This window comes from Ciconia boyciana, chromosome 13 (genome assembly GCF_034638445.1).
Source record: "Ciconia boyciana chromosome 13, ASM3463844v1, whole genome shotgun sequence".
NCBI classification, from domain to species: domain Eukaryota; kingdom Metazoa; phylum Chordata; class Aves; order Ciconiiformes; family Ciconiidae; genus Ciconia; species Ciconia boyciana.
This window is the reverse complement of record NC_132946.1, coordinates 8,178,776-8,196,527: the sequence shown is the minus strand read 5'-3', so window position 1 is coordinate 8,196,527 and position 17,752 is coordinate 8,178,776. Positions and strand designations below refer to the sequence as shown.

Genomic DNA, 17,752 nt, shown 5'->3' with positions numbered 1-17,752 from the left:
AGATGTCTGAAGAAACTTAAGAGTTCTATGCTGTCTAACATTTGATAGTCTTTTCATGTTTGAACCACTATTAGTGACACATCACCATTTTTTCCAAATGCCAAGTACATTGCTTTATTTATAAGAGATGCTTTCTGTGAATATTTGCTTCATATTTGAAACTATAAAGTGATGTACTAATTCTGAGTATGACTAGTGTGTGCTTGTGGCCTGATTAGGATTGCCATAAACCCGTGTAGCTTCATGGTCAGGAGATGCATATCTTCTTGCATATTTTTTCCCCTTTGTTTCCATATTAACTTTTGCTTACACTGGAATGCCTTTTTTGTGTGTTGGTGAATCTTGTTCATTCATGTCATTCATGTTCATTCATGTCATTCATGTTCATTCATGTCATTCATGTTCATTCAGGTACATGTATTTGATGACATGTACCTTTTCAGTTAGATATTTCTGCACTCTTGAAAAGTCTTAAGGAATTAGGAATTAAGGAATGCTATTTTTTCTATTGACATGTTGTCTGTGTATTCCAGGGGTTTGTTTATGTTGATGAGTTAATCTCATTATTCAGTGAGTTTAGAAATACTGAGCTTGAAGCAAGAGTGTGCTTTTTCATAAAAGTAACAGCTGCCTATATCCAGAAAAAACATTAAGATATTAATTGAACGCTGCTCCTTCTCTCATCATTTCTCTTCATTTCACTTCCTTCTACCTTTAGAATAAACAAAATTTCTGATACAAGTAACTATGTGATAATGGTTTCTGTGCTTAACGATTTGTTACAGCACGATTAGTTCAATTTTCTGGGTAGAACAGAGTAGGGACTACTAATTTTTCAGATTCTTTGAAAGATAAAAGTAATATGAAGCAATATTCATAAGTAATATGAAGCAATATTCATATAATAATGCTTAAATTCTTCTAGTTTGTCATCAGAATCAAGGTCATTTGGATTTTATAAGCTGGAGATCCAATTTGAAGAGTGTGACTTACTACCTTCACAGTTTCACGCTTCTGTTACGTTTTTTTGTTTCAGCAGGATTGATGATGTGGGCCTTGGGTAGACAATTTAATTGAATGATGAAGGCTATTTGCAGCATTTGCATAGCAATGTAGAAAGCTTTTAGATGTTAATAAAATCCAGAATTATGTCACTGTTTGTCCCTGATGTGTGGCAATCCTTGTATTTATCAACTATTTTTAATGATTCCTGCAAACTGTTAACGTCCTCTGCTCTAGAAAGGCCACCTGTTTTGTAACCATTTTACTTATAAAAGTTTGCTTTCAAAGTGAAATTTTAGCATTCATGAAAATTAAGAATTGGTGATGAAGTTAGATCAGGAGTAAATTAATAATGTGAAATGTCGTCTTTTGTCATTCTGATATTTCTGATTTCTGCTACCTTAGGTTCTGTTTAGCAAATACTTTTCATTGCGTCAGATTTGCAGAAGGTTTTTTTGTTTTAATTCAGTTACTGCTTGGAGTAGCAAGCAGACTTGATTATTTGGCTGATATGAAAGCGGGGTTTAATTAATTAAAGAATGCTCTGGGTTCTTGATACTATTCAAATACAGATTTACTTTGTAACGATTTTTCAACACCAGTATAAAATTAGTGTGGTATCAGAGTACTTGGAATAGCTGAAGGTTTTTGATCTGAAAAACTTGTCTCATGCTAAACTCTTGTACAGTACAATGATAAAATTGATATTTTATTAATCTTCAAGCTTTATTTTTTTTATAGCCACATTTGCACAAGATTGTGAACAGCTCTATGGAACTTGCACAGACTGCCAAAGAGCCCTATAACTATTTCCTGCTGCTCAGAGCACTGTTCAGATCTATTGGAGGAGGCAGTCATGATCTGTTATATCAAGAATTCTTGCCGCTGTTACCAAACTTACTGCAAGGTAGAACAATACCTTCTTTCCCCACCCCAGTTTCTGATCTTATGTAAATAGTAGTAATAAAGTTATGTTACGTAATTAAAAAAATAAAACTAAAGCCCTAACCCTGATAAGTAGCTTCTGATTTTGAGCTTAGCAGTTGATTAAATATCTTGAATGTGGCTTATTTTCATTTACTATCAGCTGCTTCAGGCTCCATAGTTTTGGCTGCTTCACAATTTCTGCTGCTTGTTTTTCTGCTTTCCGTTGTGGGGCTGTTGGGGTTTTTTTGTTTGTTTGTGGTTTTTTTTTTTTTTTTTTTGCTATGGATAACTTTGTTAGCATAAAGCATTGAGGGATAAGAGTAGTAGGAGAAGCAATGTTGCCAGGCCATCACTGGTTTTCTGGGAAAAGAAGCAGAGAAGCTCTGATTGTTCTGCAGTTGAGGGCATGTGTGTGCACCTGCAAGTGCATGACAAATATAAATGCAAATAGTGTCAGTTTGCAAAAAGAAATGGAAATATCAATCAGTTTGATTAACTGAGCATTTGTGCTTGCAAGGACTGTGTTCCAGAGATACTGAGGATGAGCAAGGAAATGTGGAGAACTACTTAAACCTAAGGACAAGCTAATCGGAACAATTCCAGGAACGTGAAATCCTGTGGTTCCCATCTACAGCTGTAGGGGCAATTTTTACTGTAGTTAGCAAATATGTATGTTATCTATAAATCATTATGTAAAATACATGTCAGTATAGAAGTGCTAGCTAGGTTTATGGAATGTAATGAAATCTTGATGGGGAGAAAAAATAAGTTGGGGAATGTGTTTAGTCTGTATGGGACAGTGAATGAACTTGAACTCATTTAATGTTTCTTTTCAGGAGTCCAGATCTTTTAAAAACAATTTGTTCTGTGTGGATTTTTTTTATTGATACAAGGCTGAGGTTTGAGTCAAATTATCTTTCTGGTTTTCATCCGCTGTATTGAAATGCTACTTTATTGAGTCTAACATTAAATTTTAGAATATGCATAGATATTCTTTTTTTGTATATGCATGTACCTACAAAAATATCACTGCATAAAATTCTTAGATGTAAGCTATAATTGTGAATGGTATTGTATTTTGTAAATATGTTATTTACAGAGCTACAAGCTTTACAGAATTTAAAAATGTCAGGTTATTCTGAATTTAGGAAATAGCAATTTTTAACAATAAACTGTGGACTGTCTTTTTCCTTTGAGTGTATAACTTATCAATGATTTTCAGGACTTAATATGTTGCAAAGTGGCCTTCATAAACAACACATGAAAGACTTGTTTGTAGAGCTCTGCCTCACTGTGCCAGTTCGTTTGAGCTCATTATTGCCTTATCTGCCAATGTTGATGGATCCCTTGGTGTCGGCTCTCAATGGATCTCAGACCCTGGTTAGCCAAGGCTTAAGAACTCTTGAATTGTGCGTGGATAACTTGCAGCCAGACTTTCTGTATGATCACATTCAGCCAGTTCGAGCTGAGCTAATGCAGGTAAACATGTTGTTTCCTGTTAGACCACAAGAGGTCATTGATTTGCTAAATATTACTAGAAACTTGTGTGAACCTCTGGTTATAAAAACTTGGAAAATCTGTCATGAGAACCATACTAGTCTGATTTGTATGTAAAAGGCCAGTTGGTGTTATGCTGTTAAACTGAAAACTCTGAAAAATTTAAAAGTGAGTTAATAATTTCTTCTATACCCCCTGTTAAGGGGTTAAAGTTAAGACTTGGGACTCAATAGCAAGAATATTATTATGTTTAAGATGAGTTAGTACAGAAAATGATTAAAATTTGTTAATTTAAACAAACAAACAAAAACTTATTACCTTCAGTATATCACGATTGGCAGCCATATGAAGTCTTAGATATACAGTGAAGCTGATGTGACTGAAATTTGGAACAATGTTTTAAATGTGGCTATTTCTCCTAATACAGTGCTTGCATGTACTTTATCCTTTAAATATAATATTTACTTTATTTGCTTTTTATATTTCAAAACTAGCTCTTTGAGGTTAATTCACTTCAGTCTTAACTGGCCTGCTCTTTTTTTTTTTAAATTCATAATGTTGTTTATGTAATATTAGTCATAAACACAAAATTACATTTCAGTGTGGCAAAGATTTCGTAGCTGATCACAGTAATCTAATCTAAAACTGCATTTAGGACAACCTTGTTACAAAGCAATTGAACTGTTGTGAGCTGAGACTGCTTTTATTCAATCTAGATAAGTATTTTCTGGAAGGTATGCAGCATCAATTACCCAGATACAAGAATAAGTGTTTTCCTTGATGTTTTTTTACATTACAACTTGAAAAATTTTGAAGTGAGACTGGTCTGACCATGTAACATTTAAAATACTTACAGGCTTTGTGGCGTACACTGCGCAATCCTGCAGACAGCATTTCTCATGTGGCTTATCGTGTACTTGGTAAATTTGGTGGAAGTAACAGAAAGATGTTAAAGGAATCACAGAAACTACAATACGTAGTCACAGAAATCCAAGGACCCAGTATTACAATTGAATTTTCAGACTGTAAAGCATCCATTCAGCTCCCAATGGAAAAGGTAAAGGCTTTTTATAGAATCTCTGTTTTAAGAGTCTCCGTATAAGGCAGGTAGACGTACACTAACGTCTTGCTTCATTTTGACATGTAAAATTAGCAGAAGCTTGCCAACCTGTTCTTTCTTTATTTTCCCTTTAAACTGTTTTATATGTCACCCCCAAAATAATAGATTTAAACATGCTGTTCTGCTTTTACCAAGTGATAGGATAGGGAGCTAAACTGGCAGAAGTAAATGCTTTTTGTGCATTTTTCCCCCTTCCTAACTTTTGGTGTACTGCTCCGATTAGGAGCGGGAATCTACTCTAAAACCTCCATATTTTCTTTTTGAAGTGTACTGAAAACTTAATGTAGAAATTCTTCAGTGATGACTATTCTAATGACTCCAATGACTTGGTTTTTGTTTGTCTCTGGGTATAGTACTTCTTATAGCTGCAAAACCACTTTGTACTTGTACTGGCTTTTATCCGACAATCTCAGTGTATCACAAATGTTTAGTTCTCACTAATTACAGCAATCTAACATGCATCTGTGTCTTGGGATCTGTGAGTGAAGCTGGATTCTTAGTTAATTTGGCCTGTAGAGTTTTAATACTTACTTTTCAATTACAATTTCATAAGTAGGTATGATCTGAATGTAGTAAACAGTTTTCTTTACAGGCAGCTGGCTCTCTTTGGCTCCATACAGCCAACAGGCTTAAAAGTAGCTTGGAAAAGTTATTCTTAAAATGGAGATAGCCTTACTGATTTCCCCTCTGTACTGAAACTGATGAGTTGAATATCTGTAAATACTGTAATGGCTGACATTTTCCTATCCTGATAGGTTTAATTCAAACCAAGTTTTCCAAAGTATTTATGCATCTAACATATTGGTTAATAATATGGAACGATCTTCAGATTCTTGGTGTTGACCAAGAAACAATGTTATCTGCTGAATACTTTGTATCTATAAAGAGGAAATGTCAAATTAAAAGGAAAAAAGTGGAATAAATTGAAAATGAGAAATCCATGTTTTCTTTTAGTGCTTTGGTAGTCTTCTGTGGGCTGTGTAAAACTCGTTTTTCTTTTCATTGAGATGCTGATAGTTAATCAAACAGTGATGACAGCTAGTTAAGTCAGTAAGTGGGAAGATGGTTTTCCTTTCAAAGAAGGAAAATGCCCACTTCTTTGTAGCAGAGCCTTTTTCTGCAAAATTCTGTTTAAGCGTGGATGGTTAGATTTTATTTACAGTTGATCAGGTATTCCTTATTTCATGCACTCCAAAACAATTTTTATGTGTTTGTTTTTTTTTACTTAATGCCTGTCTCATTTGTTTTTAATTTCTTATTTTATTTTTTGGGGGAAGGATAGAAAGTATCTAGCTGTGTTTATCTATATGCAAAATAGAAATTTTCCAAAAATATGTACCCTCCCTTTTGATAGCTTTCATATCTTAAGAGATTATTTGAATTATTCTCAAATGTATTAAATAAATCTTCTTGCAAAGGAAAGAAAAATACTATTTCCATTAAGTAAATGGTGTTTGGAACTTGCTTACAGGGACATTTCATCATGTGTGATGTAGCTCTTGATTTGCATGGAAAATATGATGAAGTAATTTGTAAGATAGAACATTTTTTGATACCATTTATATATGCGTATGAATGCATTGTGTACCTACAGTATATAGGGATTCGGAACAGCAATTATTGCTGGAGGGAAGGTGAGGAAAATTTTCTTGAGGGGGGAGAGAGACTGCGAAGGTGTACCTCACTCATGACTTCAAATGCTTTCTGACTGTGGAAATAAATGTATCTGCCATGAAACTTTGCATTTATAAAAGCACAGCAAATACCATAATAGTTTCAAGTCCATGCTCTCAGGCGTTCTCTGCATTTCTTAACTTAGGCAGTCCAAATTGTACCTACTTTTAAAGTTACTTTTAATATGTATTAAAGATACTGTTCCCTTGATTAATCACCTTATTGTAAACATTAAGAACAAGAAGTGTTTGGTTACTATCCATCTTTTTTTCATTATAGGCAATTGAGACTGCTCTGGACTGTTTGAAGAGTGCTAACACAGAACCGTATTATCGGAGGCAAGCGTGGGAAGTAATCAAGTGTTTTTTAGTAGCTATGATGAGCCTGGATGATAATAAACATGCATTATACCAACTTCTTGCACATCCCAAGTATGACAATTCTTTAAACCTAAATGTGTATGTAAAATTTATAGTGTCTTTAGAACAACCTAATTTAGAGAAAATGGTTAGTCTAGGAAGTGTATTCTTCATGGGATTTTTACCTGCTGGTTTACCCTGCTTCCTTTTAAATCAATGCAGGAATTTCCAGTAAGAGGAATTTTGTCAGCGTATTGTTTAATGCCAATGACATGTGTTAATGTTTCATACTTTAATTTTCTTCCCCTACTCTTAGTCCAATGTATAATCTGTTACATATGATCAGACATTTTTTAAATTAATGTTAGTTTAATATATTTAAATAGTTGGAAAATTCTGGTGCTTAATTGCGTTTTAGAGATTAACTTAGTTTGTGATGTTTTGTATGTGCGTCTAACTTTTTACAAAAGTGAAAGAGATACAAAATTCAGTTTCATTTAGTGACCAAACTACAGAGTAGTCACACATGTAACCTTGTAACATAGTCACACATGTAACTGACATCTTTCCCACAAAGTGTGTGCTGACTTCAACTCTTGCAGTGTTGTAAATGTAGCTAAAGAGTATGGTAGCTTTTATAATTTGGACTTGTTAGACTTGACATAAATACAGGTTTGCAATGAACAGGTTTTTTTGGGCAGTGATTTGATAAATAATGTTTCAATCTTTCAAGATTAAAATCAAATGTCATTTTAAAAAAGGGAAAAATGTCAAAATATTGAAAGTGACATTCTGTAATTGAATTGCAGTGCGATGCTTGTATACCTATTATTTGTAATGTACGTGGCTTCTTCTGAACCACTGGCTTTAAATGTTCCTGATGAAATTGAGCTATCCATCATGTTTGAGACCAGTGGTTGACAAAATTAATATGGACTGAGTGAACTGGTCTAGCTCTATCAAAATGAGGGGACAACGGGAGGTGGAGAAGGAGTTAGATATCGAGAGCAAACTTTTAATCAAGTACTTGACAATGCTTATGATTGAGCTTCCAGTACTGCAGTTTAGGATTATAATGAACTTAATTTTGTCTTTCAGCTTTACTGAGAAGTCCATACCCAGTGTGATTATTTCACATCGCTACAAAGCTCAGGATACTCCAGCTCGTAAAACTTTTGAACAGGCATTGACAGGGGCATTCATGTCAGCAGTCATCAAAGATCTGAGGCCTAGTGCTCTGCCTTTTGTAGCCAGCTTAATCCGCCATTACACAATGGTGGCAGTTGCTCAGCAATGTGGTAAGTAAAGTGGAATAGAGATTGTGTAGACTGTCATGAGAGGGGTGGAGAAGTTTATACTTTTTCTACTAGTAATTTGTTTTAAGAAAGTCATGATATTGCAGTTGCTTCTAGATAGATATGTTTTTTGTTTGATGGTTGAATTGTGTTTTAATTATTTTGAGCAGTGGAAAATTATTAAGAAAGTTTTAAAAAACAAGCAATCACCTTTAAAATGCTACAGCCAATGAAATAATTACAGCTTGGGACAGTTCATAGTTCTAGAACATTTGTGTAATGATATACACAGTTATTTTTGCAGATGGTCTTTAATTGGGTTGTTTCCACTTGTGGTTTTGAAGGACCATCAGAACTAAGTAAACATTAGAGCACTGCAGTGTCTTGTATCTATGAAGTAAACTTTTTGTTTGGAGTTGGACTGTATGACAAGTAATTTAGGAAAAGACATACTATAAGCATATCACTCTTCATTGTCACGTTAATGTAACTTGAATTTTTATGATTCTTCATTTTAATTAAATCTTCTTGCAGTGCATACTGTAGTGCGTATAAGAAAATATTCAAGTAGAAGAGTGAAGAATGCCTTCCAATCCATTTATATGCAAATAGACACCGTGCTTACTGGTTTTGCCATCAGCTAGTCAGAGGAGTAGTAAAATCTAATTGAGAGACTATTCATATTGAAATATCCATTGTTTTCTCTCCGCCCCCCCCCCCCCCCTTTTCTTCCCCAATACAAATTACAGGTCCTTTTTTGCTGCAGTGCTATCAGGTTGGAAGCCAGCCTAGCACAGCCATGTTTCATAGTGAAGAAAATGGCTCAAAAGGCATGGATCCCTTGGTGCTTATTGATGCCATAGCAATCTGCATGGCATATGAGGAAAAGGAACTCTGCAAAATAGGAGAGGTGGCTCTAGCAGTGATATTTGATGTTGCAAGCATTATCTTGGGTTCAAAGGAAAGGGTAATATATATATATATATTTTTTTTTTTAAAGTGTATTTAAATGATCTAGTTTCAACCAATGCAACTTTGCTTCTAAAATTTTGGAGGCTACCAGTGAGCTGAAAAAAAAACCTGATACATTTCTTTGTTTCCAGGCTTGTCAGCTTCCCTTGTTTTCGTATATTGTGGAACGTTTATGTGCTTGCTGTTATGAACAAGCTTGGTATGCTAAACTAGGAGGTGTTGTGTCAATTAAATTTCTTATGGAACGACTGCCACTAATTTGGGTCCTCCAGAACCAGCAGACTTTCCTGAAGGCACTTCTCTTTGTTATGATGGATCTAACTGGAGAGGTATTTAATGAATTAATTATATCAAATATTATGGGGGAAACAAACTTTTGTTCTTAATTCACACAGATTGAACTCTTGCTAATCTTGATTTTACTTAACTTCAGAATGTATCATATCTGTGATAGTTACGAGTGAATTTTAGTCATTTTAACTTAAACCAAGACCTGGAGTTAGGAATGAGGTCTGTTTTTTCCACAAAACTTTACCAAAGTTGTTGGAATTGCACTTGCTTCTTTCAGAGTAGAGGTGTACAGGTTGCATTCAGATTGGTGAAAGAACTGTCACTTGCATGAAAAACACTGTTTCATTTGAAAGCTGTTTATCTTATCAAAAAGCTGTATGTAGTTATGGATACCTAGAGAACTGGCTGCTTGAGCTTTTCTCAATTGTGAATCATATGGTGACAACATTGCTAAGGCTTCCAGTGATTGAGTTAGTTTATAAAATTGTGTTGCATTGCAACTCACAGTTTTGGAACGATTGGTGGGAAGTCTAGTTGAAGACATGTTCTGTTTAAGCTTTGTATGTTTTTAGCCACTTGCAGAGGATTCATCAAAATCAAATGCTGTTTGTTGATGAGTAGTGTGTAGATTTGTGATCTTTGTTCTGTACTTATTTGATAAAAATAATCTATGATACCTTAGGTTTCCAATGGAGCAGTTGCTATGGCAAAGACCACATTAGAACAGCTTTTGATTAGATGTGCAACTCCTTTAAAAGATGAAGAAAAAACAGAAGAAATCCTAGCAGCACAGGAAAAGTCTTTCCATCATGTAACACATGATCTCGTTCGAGAAGTAACCTCTCCAAACTCTACTGTGAGAAAACAAGCCATGCATTCATTGCAGGTACTTGCACAGGTCACTGGAAAAAGTGTCACGGTGATTATGGAGCCGCATAAAGAGGTAAGCAGAAATACTTACTGAAAGTGAGTTTAAAGTTGTTTATGAGTTTGGATTGGCAAAATGCTTTTCTGAGTAAGTTTTCCCACATTAGTGAATTAAGTTCATAGTGCTTCGATAGCGTATGTTTGTCATTTGCTAGGTTTCATTGTTCTAAAGTACACTGTGGCTGGAGTACTATAGAGATCCATACAAGCTGTGCCTGACTACTTAGCCAGTATTTATACTGTCTTCAGGTTGATTTACTTCCTGAAATTAGGGACTGCTCATCCTACCACCAATCAGACATAGGCTAGGCCAGGTAGATACTGCATTTTGAACCTCAATTTTGGGTTGCTCTCTAAATATGAGACCTATCGCTATGCCTTTCCCTATCCAGAAAGAGACTATAAAGATCAAAGCTGGTTGAAATAGCTTTTTGCTAGATACTCCTTAAAGCTAATATCATTCATTCTCTTGAAAGACAAGTAAATGTACATAAGCCCTAAGGGCCACCACAACATATGAAATTATAGATGTCATTATTGTAGTTTGGGAACATACAGAAAAGCCCCCTAATTGATATCTTATTTTGCTAAAGGTGTTTGGAGGAAAGTGAGAATTTGGTGTAATGGAAAAAACTTACATGAATGTTTTTGTTTTTCTGATATTTTAAGAGCTTAAAATACTCTTGTTTCTTGACTTGAACATTTGAAATTTGAAATTTCTTTGTTGTTTATAATGTTATGTGAAGTTACTAAGTATCATAGATCTGTTCACAGAGAATATGTAACAATTACAGATACTGAGTTGTTTTGCTAACTGATTGTGAATTAAATTAGTTCAGAGAAATACTTTTCTTCTTGCTTAGTGATTTCTAAAGAGGTACATCTGGACCCACACTAGCAAATGGATAGAAACATGCAGCCATGACTAATGATGTCATCTTAGTGGCTAGGCCTGTGGGGCCATTTGAATAGGCTCTAATTCAGGGATCTAAATTACGTTGTATAGGTTCTCCAAGACATGGTTCCTCCTAAAAAGCATTTACTTAGGCATCAACCTGCAAATGCCCAGATTGGCCTGATGGAGGGAAATACATTTTGCACAACCCTGCAACCTCGATTGTTTACAATGGATCTAAATGTTGTGGAACACAAGGTTTTCTACACAGAGGTACTTTCTTTTTATGTTCTCATATTTGAATGTAGATACTTAAGTAGTGATGGTGTTAGAACTTTCATTGTTAAAAATACATATTTCCTCTGTGCATTTTAAACTTTCACCGAAATGTAAGAATTTACCTTTTGAAACGTGAACTGAGGTCTGCCTTTACCTACAACATAATAGCTCTGAGCTAAGCAGAATATTCTAATGTGTGTGAAATATATTAAATGAACTTTGGTGTTATACTGCTAGTCTAGTAGCGCTAACTTTCATATTTAGGTCTTATTTTATGCACAGTATATCTATTAAAAAAATTGTTGTACCACCAAAGCATAGATATTGTTAGTTAAGGTTTTTGAGTCCCTAACTGTTCGAGTAAAATCAGATATAAAACTAGTGTGTAGATTTAACTTAGAGAAACTGTCTAGTCCCTTGGTTTCCTAGCTTTCTTGTCCAAACATAAGTTCAGAAGGTCTTTAATACCAACAGTAATTGCAATTAGCAAGGCAGGTATGGGGTATAGTTGTCAGTGCAGAAGATCCTCTATTGTTTTTGCCTTAAGGAAAAAAAGTGCTGTAGATGAAAAAATGTCTGTAAAGGTGAGAGTGATATATTGGTATTATGAAGGTCTGAATCTTAATAGTGTTCTTGGATATGGGTGCCACCTGGACATTGTTAACTTGCATAACTTTGTTTCAAAGTGTTCAGTGTTTTCTAACAAAAAACATAAACATATATATTGAAAATACTCATCTGCAAAAGAGAGCTCTGTAGGAAAGAATTGTCCCTCTGGCAGTGACCCATGACCATTAGAATTACTGAAGACATTTTCAACACATTTTTTCCCTATTAATCTCCTTCTGTTCTCTTACACTTCTTACATTTCTGTTCTCTTACATTTCTTTCTGTTCTCTTACATTCTCTTAATTTTCTTCAATATTTTTAGTACTATTACTGCCATTCAGGAGGCAAGCTCTTCTGTAGACTTACTGTTTTATCATATGAGCAGCCTGATTGCAAATAGACCAGCTAGGTATTGGCCAGCGAAATGCAAAATGGCTAATTTTTGCTTGACTTATCTCTGGTGCCAATGCTAATGGGCTCTCTTGCCTCTGGCTAACCACAGGTTTTCATGGGAACTTATACCCTAATTTTGAGTAGAATTTTTCCCTGTTGGTGAAATTTGGAGGTTGATTAGTGTGTTTGGATAAACTTGGCTCTTTGAGGAAATGACTCAAAAGTTGACTGATAATACCATTTCAAATGTGATTCACAATGCAATGCTAAAATGACTGTTTATTTTTTCCCTAGTTACTGAATTTGTGTGAGGCTGAAGATACTGCTTTAATGAAACTACCTTGTTACAAAAGTCTTCCATCACTTGTACCTCTTCGGATTGCAGCCTTAAGTAAGTAAAACTTCCTAAACAAAATTTGATGTAGATAAGTGTCCTTGTGAGCAGCAGGCAGTTTTCTTCCCAAGATCAGCAGAAAACTTGAGCACCTGAAGACTCATAACTGCTCTCTAGAGGTCACGCTTGGAGAATAATGGAGAATAATGGAAAAGTATCGCTGCTGTCTTAATGACTAGGAATTAGTTTCTGAAATGAACCCATTTATAATTGACTAATTACGTTATATAGCATCAGGAAAACTTTAAAACATTGTTAATGGAATTTCCATTCTTTTACTATTTTATGATGCCTGTTGCTTTTGGCAAAGTGTGCTATGCTTTAGCTGTCTGTAATCTAAGATGACATAAACTTGAAGAGAAGAAATGTAGAATTAGGGTTTTTTCCCCTCTTTTGAAATTTAGTTAACAAAGAGAACAAATTTACTTTGATATTTGCAGATGCTCTAGCTGCCTGCAATTACTTGCCTCAGTCGAGAGAGAAAATCATTGCTGCACTTTTCAAGGCACTTAATTCAACAAATAATGAACTGCAGGAGGCAGGAGAAGCATGCATGAGAAAGGTTAGTGTATTAAAATGTTGGTTTTGAGGCCCTTGTTCTCTCTGCTTTACTTCCTTGTTACAAAGCTTCTTGGGAAAGTTCTCTGCAGGAAATAATGGCTGCTCTGTTAATTTTTTGTCAGTGACACCAATATAATTAAGTTTCTGTCAGATGCATTTTTTGGGGGGGTTTGAACTTAGCCATAAAAATGTATTCTGGTTGAAATTAAGCATTATAAGCTCTTGGACAAGGACCATGGTAAATCTTCCAGTCTTTCTGTTTGTCTGGTCTTTGTATCTTCTTTTCTAAGTAAACAGTGTCAGTTCTTCCCAGAAGTTTTGCAAATGTGCATGCCTGGCTTTATTGTAAAGGCTTTTCTCTTGTTTCTTCTTTGTTCCTAAAAGAAGCAGTACAGACCCCATAGTTGATTTTGGAAAAGTAAGCAATACAGCAGAGTTAAACTCTGCATCGCAGTATGGCAGTTACCTTAAGGAACAGGACTATGGCTGTACTGTTTAAGGTCAGAATTAGTATCCTTACATGGTGCTACACTACACTGTCTGTTCTGTGGATGCTAGGTTATGGTGTAAAAAAGCCGGAAGGACAGGGAAAAGGATATTATCTCATCATGATTTGTTGCCCAGTAGATATGCCTAATTCTGATTCAGCAAGATTTTAATACCATTCTTCTAAATACAGAAAATTATAATAAATATACTTACAGTTTCTTTGTAATGATGTGTAGATTGGATGGCGTGTAACAGGGAACATAATTGTAGTAATACTGGTGGTTTACACTTGTTTAGGCCATTGACTGATTAGAGGTCAGACATTGATTTTTTTTTTTTTTTTTTTAATGTCACTCTGGTCATGAAAGGGAATGTACTTATTTATGGCTTGCTGACAATACAGTTGGGTTGAGAGGTAAGAGGGAGCAAATAAGGGTTGTTCTGACCGATGCATTTGGTATAAGACTTTTCTGATCCTTTTTTCCTGTGATAAATCCATGCCCACAGGATGTTTGGTTATGACAGGAAATATTCTCTCTGGCTGCTTGCAGCCAGGTTCTCTTTTATGTTACTCAGGATGCATGCAGATTGTAACACAGAAATTTGCTCTATTGCCTTCAGCCAGATTCACAGGCAGTTCTTAATAAAGCAGTGTCTGAGTAGTTTGTCCATAGCTGTATATTTAATTTATAGCTGTTGCAGTTTTTCAATCCGTCTGTAAGTAAGATCTCTTACCTGATTATTTTATGGAATATCCTACTATGCATGAGAAATACTTAAGTGCTTCCCAAGTCCATCTTGTCACTATATATATATTTCCAGAAATAAATATTGTTTAAGCTATAGCATTTTGAAAGTACAAAATAAAAGAAGAAAAATCAAGTCGGCAGAATTTATTTTAAGAAGGATACTAGCACAGAAGTCGCTTCCCTCTCCATCTGTATTTTAATCCTGTACACTCTTGCAGTTCTTGGAAGGAGCTACCATAGAAGTTGATCAAATTCATACACACATGAGACCGTTGCTTATGATGTTGGGAGACTATCGAAGTCTGACACTGAATGTTGTGAATCGTCTGACGTCCGTCACTAGACTTTTTCCAAACTCTTTTAATGATAAATTCTGTGATCAGATGATGGTAAGCCCATTCAAGTTTTCTTTAGCTCTTGCAGAAGAGATTTTCTTTTACTTAATATTCATATTGTTGAAAAGTTGAAGAATAATTCAGTAGGGACTCAATGTATATATTGGAAGTAAAAGATTTTTGTTTTACAATTAATAGGAAAAAAAAATCTTTAAATATTTTGAGTTAATTTCTGAAGAGCTACTAAACCAGAAAGTTAAGAGATGTTCTCTTCTAGTGAAGACATACCTAGTTATGCGAAGGTCTGCTTGGACAAATTTATCTCTAAGCAAGGTGCCAGCAACATAATGTACTAAGGAAACCCTTGAAAATATGTTTTACTTCCTAGTGGGCTAAGTCTGCTTTAGTGTTTTCTTGATTTATAAAATGATGGAAGGTATTGCCCTTCTTATTTGCAGCTTTTAAACTGTGTATGTGAAATCTTTATCCTTTTGCCATGGATATTTAAATATTTAAATGCATACATATCAAGCAAATCATTAAACAAGTGTAAGCCTATCAGACTTCAAATTTTTTTGCCTTTTAATGTATGTACTCTTATAACCCCTGCTTTCTTGAATATGGAGAGGACATTTAGCAACAGGAAACTCTTCAGTCTGAGGGAATGAAAATAACTACTCATTTTTCCCTTTGTTTCCTTCAATCGTTTCTGCCTCTGCTTCTTCTTTTCTTGTAGTGTATGCTGTCACTTGCTAAAATGGAACAGTATAATTAGAAGTATAATACTAATTATCTTCTCTTTACAGCAACACCTGCGTAAATGGATGGAAGTTGTGGTTATTACACACAAAGGTGGACAAAGGAGTGATGGAAATGTAAGTTAATGAATACTTTTATGTGGGAAGACAAGAAATAAATAGTATTAATGTTTTGGAATTACAGAACTCCTTCAGTTGTAAATGTTGCCATAACTGATTACACACTGATGTTTTGTTACAAGCTAATGAACTTACATGTATATTGAATATTTATTACAAATCTTAGTAAGAGGAGCTTCTTATCTGCTGACAATGGTTACTTTAGAGCCTATTCTATACACGTTGGTGTGGGAACAGCTCATTGATTTTTATTTGTTTTTCCTCAGGATTTTCTGCTTAGAAATCTGTTCTTCATTGGAATGGCTGATGAGCTCAGCAGCATAATCCCTCTTTTTTTCAGTAATATGTTTGATGTTCCTAACATAGTCTTTTGAAAATTGTACAGAATAATAGTATAATCCCAGTTAATTTTAAATATAATTTATGAAAAACAAGTTCAATATTTACCTATTGAGATAACATTAAAATCTCTCTCCTATCCAAACTAATGGCCTCAATGTTGAACTATGGGAAGCTGATCAATTTTCTTATAAATATAAAATTGCACAGTGTAATGACAACAGTGTGCTCTTGGCAATATGGCACTGAAGGGAATTCCTGCTTCAGTGTTGTTTCATGTAGATTACCAGAAGTCTCATAATTCTATTAAGATTTTATTAATAACTTATATTAAGTGTTGAGATTTATTATTGCAACTAGGAAAAAATTGGGGGGAATTTTATTAATTTCTTTGTTTTTCGAATTAGAATTAAATTAGATTGGCTTTTTATTTTCCTCAAAACATGGAAATGGCTTAATGGCTTTTCATTACTCTTTCCTGTCATTGCAAAGAGAGTGTTTAACTCCGAATTTAGTCATTGCTTTGTATTTGACCTAGATGTTCTCTAATGGACTAGAATTTGTTTCTTACGTTTAAATTTAAAAACAGTGCATTTTTCAATTAAACACATTTTATTCAGGTCAGAGTAGGTCTAAGGCCTTCATATTCTTCTTTTGGAATTCATTTTTCCTCAAAGATGATGATTACAGATATCTTGCAGATCTTTTTATAGCAATAGTCTTTCAAACCACAATGTGGCACCTCTAGAACAGTTTTTAGTTGTGCCTAAATCACATTTAATTGTGAATTCTTCTGCTTTTAATGTTTTCTGTTGATGTTTTCTATGTAGTTGTGTGTTTAGTCTCCTAAACATGTAATTTTTTTTTTAGTGTTGGTTTAAAACCTACGTATGTTGAGGGAGAGGTGTGCACCAGACACTAGAGAAGGAATCTACTGTCACATCTTGAGGAAGGAGAAATGGAAACATTTTCAAATAGAATTCTGTGATTGCAAAGCTGATTGAAATATTACTCTTCTCCCTTCCAGTTGTTGGTCTAAAGTTTCCTTAAAAATAAAAGCTCTAGGAAACTGGAAGAGGGCACAGACGGTGTGGTCTTTATACTTGCCATGGCAGTCTGTGTTCACATGTCCATATGTACAGTGCGCTGTTGCTGTAATTGTATCTTCTAAATGTGGAAAAACTAGGATGGTGAAACTGGTGGTCAGAGTTACTGTAGCTGGCCTTTCACTTACTCTGATTTCTTCTTGACCATAGTGAGATTCCAAAATCTGAGATACTCACTTAAAAGCAATGTTGGGGAGTGTTTTTTGGAGTAGGTTGCAGCATTCAGACTGAGTGTGTGGTTAGATCTAGGAGATGGTAAACATGCAGTGGAGAATGGAATTGGTCAGGAAAGCCTTATGTTTGCTAGCTGAAATGGTACAGAGCACTGTTACAGTAACTTTTTTGACCTAAAGAGTTTTCATCTTTTTCCAGCATTACTTCATAAAGGTGCCATTTGATGCTGATGCTGGTGTTGTCATGCACTTCTCCAGCACAGTGCAGATAGTGGGTAGTCAGCAAGGCTTCTTAATGAAACAGTCTGAAAGTCTATGGCATGAGTTTTCATATGTAAATGGCAATTCTAGACAAACTAAAAACTTCAGACACCTCAATTAAATATGTATTAATTAACAACTATTGTAAAGATCCACATTGATGCCAGAATAACCAAGCTCTTTGTTCACCTAAATAATTTTATGACAGTCCTACTGTGTTCCTGAAC

At 34.8% G+C, this 17,752-nt stretch overlaps 1 protein-coding gene across 7 annotated transcripts in view; it reads left to right on the top strand.

Annotated features, from left to right (window-relative positions):
* Positions 1-17,752, top strand: part of TRRAP (transformation/transcription domain associated protein) — a 101,936-nt gene that overhangs the window by 19,880 nt on the left and 64,304 nt on the right. For 5 of the 7 annotated variants that reach the window (XM_072877813.1, XM_072877812.1, XM_072877814.1 and 2 more), the window contains 13 exons: positions 1,744-1,909; positions 3,152-3,408; positions 4,283-4,483; positions 6,500-6,678; positions 7,678-7,877; positions 8,624-8,841; positions 8,978-9,175; positions 9,820-10,080; positions 11,071-11,232; positions 12,535-12,631; positions 13,075-13,196; positions 14,652-14,822; positions 15,575-15,643. In XM_072877813.1, the coding sequence (XP_072733914.1) occupies positions 1,744-1,909; positions 3,152-3,408; positions 4,283-4,483; positions 6,500-6,678; positions 7,678-7,877; positions 8,624-8,841; positions 8,978-9,175; positions 9,820-10,080; positions 11,071-11,232; positions 12,535-12,631; positions 13,075-13,196; positions 14,652-14,822; positions 15,575-15,643 (2,301 nt within the window). The remainder of the gene's footprint in view (positions 1-1,743; positions 1,910-3,151; positions 3,409-4,282; positions 4,484-6,499; positions 6,679-7,677; positions 7,878-8,623; positions 8,842-8,977; positions 9,176-9,819; positions 10,081-11,070; positions 11,233-12,534; positions 12,632-13,074; positions 13,197-14,651; positions 14,823-15,574; positions 15,644-17,752) is intronic. The other 2 variants (XM_072877817.1, XM_072877815.1) reach the window with 1 other exon arrangement.